Raw genomic sequence first — 5,520 nt, forward strand, 5'->3', positions numbered from 1 at the left:
ATACACAAAAACGACACATACACACATACAGAAACACAGAAACAGACACACATACACACATAAATACATACAAACACATAAACATACTAACATACGCACACACATACACACAAATACACACAAAAACAAACACAGACACACACGTATACACAAACACATCAACAGACACACACAGACACATACATGTACACAATTTGTCATCATTAGGACTTTTTTATCATTAGCGAAATCAGGTTGAGTTAGCAATTTTGATCATTAGTAAAGTATTATTTTCTTATCATTAGTGGAATATCATACTAAAGTATTATGAATAAGTTATAAATAATAGTACTGTGTGTGTGTGTGTGTGTGTGTGTGTGTGTGTGTGTGTGTGTGTGTGGCGAGACCAAGTACACACAACACAAAGAATAAATGAATAATACACTTTGTAGATTATATTTTCTATACCTATAAAACACTCACAGGTCACAAGACACACTCAGAGGTCTCACACACACACACACACACACACACACACACACACACACACACACACACACGAAACAAACAAAACTGAATTCCTCAAACTACTTACCCACAACAGAGAGATGATACAGTTTCCTCAGGTTAGTATTGGTATTGAGGGAACACATGTAGTCGCCCGTGTCGTCCATGTTGACATTCTTGATGGTCAGTACCCACGCCTGTTCCCCATCCAAGGTGAGGGAGTGGTGGACGGTGATGCGGGGATTCTCAGTAAACACGTCATCCCCCATAGCAATAACAATGCCTTTCTTCATCTTGATCCACGCTGTCTGTGAGGAGGAAGGGAACCAATATGGGGAGGGTGTAGATAATGAATGATAGTGAGAGGAGGAGTTACGTGTTGTTGAGTGACGCGTAAAATAGGTGGGGGGAAAAATGTTGTGAAGTGACGTCTGTTTGGAGGTGCCAACACGTGGGTATAGTAGAGTGATAGTGATGTGAGGAGTTATGTGTTGTTGAGTGACGAGTTAATGAAATAGGTGTAAGGGAACTCAAAAGGTGGTTAATTGAGTGACGTCTGTAGGAGGAGGTACAACACGGGGATAAGTAATGGGTGAGTGACAGTGAAGGGCGGAGTTACGTATTGTGGAGTGAAAGGGAACTGAAAAGGTAAAGAAGAAAAAATCAAGTTGACAAATAACGTCTGTGGTAATGAGTGACAGGGAGTGACGAGGAGTTACACGTATGTGGAGTTACAAGCCAAAATGGGTGCTAACCAAAGTTAACCAAACCTAATATAAAGAAGCCTAACCTAACCTAACCAAATATAACCTAAGTTAGTCTAGGATAAGCTAACCTAACCTATAATCTAATCTAACATAACCAAATCTAACTTAAACAAGTCTAGTTTAGCCTAACCAAACAATAACAAACCTAACCCAACCAAAACCAACCCAAACCCAACCAAAACCAACCCAAACCCAACCAAAACCAACCCAACTAAACCAACCAAATCCAACTCAAACCCAACCAAAACCAACTCAAACCCATGCAAAAAACAAATAAAACTACCCAACCCCTAACCCAACCAAGACCCAGCCCCCCTACCCCTCCACGAGAGTTTACTGTACCACTTGGATAAAGCAATGGCGATAGTTGGATAAGAGATATTTTCTTAAGGTTTTATTCCTTCCTTCCTTCCTTCCTTCCTTCCTTCCTTCCTTTCTTCCTTCCTTCCTTCCTTCCTTCCTTCTTTCCTTCCTCTTTCTTTCTTTCTAGTTTCCTACATTTTTCCTCCCTTCTTTTCTCCCTTCCTTCCTTCCTTCCTTCCTTCCTTCCTTCCTTCCTTATCTCTATTCCTACTACCTCCATACTTCCCTTCCTGCCTACCTCTCATATTTAATTCCTTAATACATAACACTTTTGTAGATAATTATAATCCCCTTGAATCACCGATATCATCCAAACGATAAATAAAACATTGAATATACCGGAAACTCATCACATATTATTACTTACTAAAATTAAAGTTATGTTGTACACTAATCATCCTGTATAAATATATATTGTTACATACCGGGAATAGTTGCGTTTAATTCTGAGAGTGCCTTTAGGGTACCTTGTTAAATTATCCATATGATAGAACAGGTGAACAGACCGATATACTGAGTCAATGTAAACCTGTGTTGAGTCTCAGATACTAATATACACCATTTTGTTCCATTTATCGCCTCACTCGACATATTATCCATACGATTCTCCTTCCATCTTTATTCTTATTCTTTTTCTTCACCTGTGGCCCTCCCTCCCTCCCTCCCTCCCTCCTCCTTGTTCACCTGCAATTCTCCTTCCTTCATTCCTTCCTTCCTTCCTCCTCTTTCACCTACTCCAACACACCTCAGTTCTGGGTCTCCCTCTCGACACACACACACACACACACACACACACACACACAGAGAGAGAGCTTTTCCCTTCTCTTGCATCATTCATCAACAGCGTCTCTCATTTCTCTCTCTCAAGTATTTCACATAAACAACCACAATTCTATTCTCCTCGTCATATTTTCCATAAGACTATTCCATAAGCAGCCACCCCCCCACCACCTCCTTTCGCACACATACGCATGCTTGGTCGTCTTCTTCAACTTGATTCTTCTTGTTCTTGTTCTTCTTGTTCTTGTTCTTCTTGTTCTTCTTGTTCTTCTTGTTCTTGTTCTTCTTGCTCTTGTTCTTTTTCTTCTTCTCGTTGTTGTTGTTCTTCTTCTCATTTTCCACCTCTAATTTGTTTTTCTTCTCCAACGTCTTCTTATTCTTCTGCTTCGTCTTCCCCTCCTCCTTCCTCTTCCTCTCCTCTCTCGGTGTCATCTTTCACAGCCTGGCACCGCCTCGCATCATTCATCAGCGTCGCTCTCCCTCACATAATGTACCCCGCCACCTAGTATGTCTTCCCACACACGGTAAGTAAGTCTCCCCGGATCTCTCCTTTATTCATCTCCTTCTGCTGCGCCTTCTTCTTCTTCTTCTTCTTCTTCTTCCACACACCGTCTGCTGGGTATCTCTGTGTTTTTAAATCATTACTCAGATCTACCCTCTCCTCCCTTCTCTTCTTCCGCGTCTCTCCTCCTCCTCCCTCGCCTTCTTCTGCGTCTCTTCTCCCCCAGAAATGATAAAATTGTTGGCGGTGACTGACTCAGGCGGTGGACTGACTCAGGCGGTGCGGTAGACTAAAGCAATGTCAAGATGTGTAAAATTATAATGTCAGGTTGGGTAAAGGGTGAGAGTCAGGTACACTACATCAGTTGGGTGAAGGATGTGAGTCAACCAATCACGGATGACTCACCAGGAACAAGATTTATGATATATCTGTTAAGGAAGTATATAGTCTTGCTCACTACTCGATCTTCCTCTTGACGGACACTTACACTTGAGTGATATATTGAGACAGTTTGTATAGAGGAATCTTGACGGTTTGGAGGACATATATAGAGAGTTTAAAGCAATTCTAACGAAACCAAATCTAACCTAACCTAACCTAACCCAGCGAAACAAATCTAACCTAACCTAATCTAATCTAACCTAACCTAATCCAACCTTAACTAACCTAACCCTAACCTAATCCAACCATAACTAACCTAACCAAACAAATCTAACCTAATCTAATCTAATCTAACCTAATCTAATCCAACCTAACGTAACCCAACCCAACCCAACACCAACCCAACCCAACCCAACCTAAACTAACCTAACCTAACCAAAAGGTAAAAATTTATTACCATAATATTTTTTCCCCAGTTATTAACAATATGACGCTGTGGGTTGACGGTATACAGCAGTCGGCTCACTTGAGAATTGTCCCCACTTCGATTCCCACCAGGGAGTAGAAGACTGCCCTCCCTCCCTCCTTCACTCCCTCTCTCCTTCCCTCCCTCCCTCCTTCCCTCCCTCTCTCCTTCCCTCCCTCTCTCCTTCCCTCCCTCTCTCCTTCCCTCCCTCTCTCCTTCCCTCCCTCTCTCCTTCCCTCCCTCTCCTTCCTCCCTCTCTCCTTCCTCCCTCTCTCCTTCCCTCCCTCTCCTTCCCTCCCCTCTCTCCTTCTCCTCTCTCCTTCCCTCCTCTCTCCTTCTCTCCCTCTCCCCACCCCCTCCCTCTCTCCTTCACTCCCCTCTCTCCTTCCCTCCCCTCTCTCCTTCTCTCCCCTCTCTCTTCCTCCTCTCTTCCCTTCCCCTCCCTCCTCTCCCTTCCCTCCCCTCTCCTTCCCCTCCTCTCTCCTTCCTCCTCTCTCCTTCCCCTCCCTCTCTCCTTCCTCCCCTCCCTCCTTCCTCCCTCTCTCCTTCCCCTCCCTCCCTCCTTCACTCCCTCTCTCCTTCCCTCCCTCCCTCCTTCCCTCCCTCTCTCCTTCCCTCCCTCTCTCCTTCCCTCCCTCTCTCCTTCCCTCCCTCTCTCCTTCCCTCCCTCTCTCCTTCCCTCCCTCTTCGAACACTAACCCTTATACCGTTTACCTTGTCTCTTGTATTTTTTTTTTATTAAGGGAGAAAAAACGTGAAACAAAGACGCATCGACTAATTCAAAATCTGAGGAGGAGGAGAGAAACAGCAGGTGTCTTATATCACTATTTACATTAGAACCAGTGAAATAAAACACCTGGTGGGGGATATAAGACATACACAACTCTACGGTAATAACCACCCACGTTATACTTACCTGCCATTACCTGCTACCCAAGACCCAACTACCTCTCCCCCTACCCCTGTCTCCACCTGTCTCGTTAGCTCAAAAGAAATACTTAGAAGATATTCAGAATATTCACGAGAGAGAGAGAGAGAGAGACTAGTTGTTTACACACACACACACACACACACACCTTACGAGAGAGAGTTTGAACAGTTGTGAGTAACTTTCACCTCATTCTGACATCTGCTTGTGGCCCCTGAGACAATGTAAGCTATAGGTTATTGAATAGTCCTCCTCCTTCTCTTCCTCCTCCTCCTCCTCCTCGTCTCTCTCCTCCTCCTCCTCCTCCTCTTCCTCCTCAACTTCATTTACCACTCCTCTTCCTACTCCTCCTCGTCCCTCTCCTCCTCCCCCTCATTACCCTCTTCCTCCCATCCTGTTCTTCCTCCATCTCCTCCTCCTTCACCTGCTTCCCCCCTCCTTCTCCCCTCTTCTTCCTCCATCTCCTCCTCCTTCACCACCACCAACACCCCCTCCTTCTCCCCTCTTCTTCCTCATCTCCTCCTCCTTCACCACCACCAACACCCCCTTCTCCCCCTCTTCTTCCTCCATCTCCTCCTCCTTCACCACCACCAACACCCCCCTCCTTCTCCCCTCTTCTTCCTCATCTCCTCCTCCTTCACCACCACCAACCCCCCCTCCTTCTTCCCCTCTTCTTCCTCCATCTCCTCCTCCTTCACCATCACCAAGTACCTCTTCTTCCTCCATCTCCTCCTCCTTCACCATCACCAACACCCCCCCTCCTCCTCCTCCTACTTCCCCTTTACCATATGGCAGATAATAAGTCCTGATAGTATTATAAAGTTAGTGCCTGAAGCTACAGTACAGT

At 45.0% G+C, this 5,520-nt stretch overlaps 1 protein-coding gene across 1 annotated transcript in view; it reads right to left on the reverse strand.

Moving 5' to 3' along the window:
* LOC121871273 (lachesin-like) overlaps nt 1-785 on the reverse strand; it is a 38,668-nt gene extending 37,883 nt beyond the window's left edge. Inside the window, exon 1 of the mRNA XM_042373495.1 lies at nt 575-785. Within this exon, the coding sequence (XP_042229429.1) occupies nt 575-779 (205 nt within the window). The 5' untranslated portion in view covers nt 780-785. The remainder of the gene's footprint in view (nt 1-574) is intronic.
* Between the last annotated feature and the right edge of the window lie 4,735 nt (nt 786-5,520).

Source organism: Homarus americanus, unplaced genomic scaffold, assembly GCF_018991925.1.
Source record: "Homarus americanus isolate GMGI-L3 unplaced genomic scaffold, GMGI_Hamer_2.0 scaffold46973, whole genome shotgun sequence".
Lineage (NCBI taxonomy): Eukaryota > Metazoa > Arthropoda > Malacostraca > Decapoda > Nephropidae > Homarus > Homarus americanus.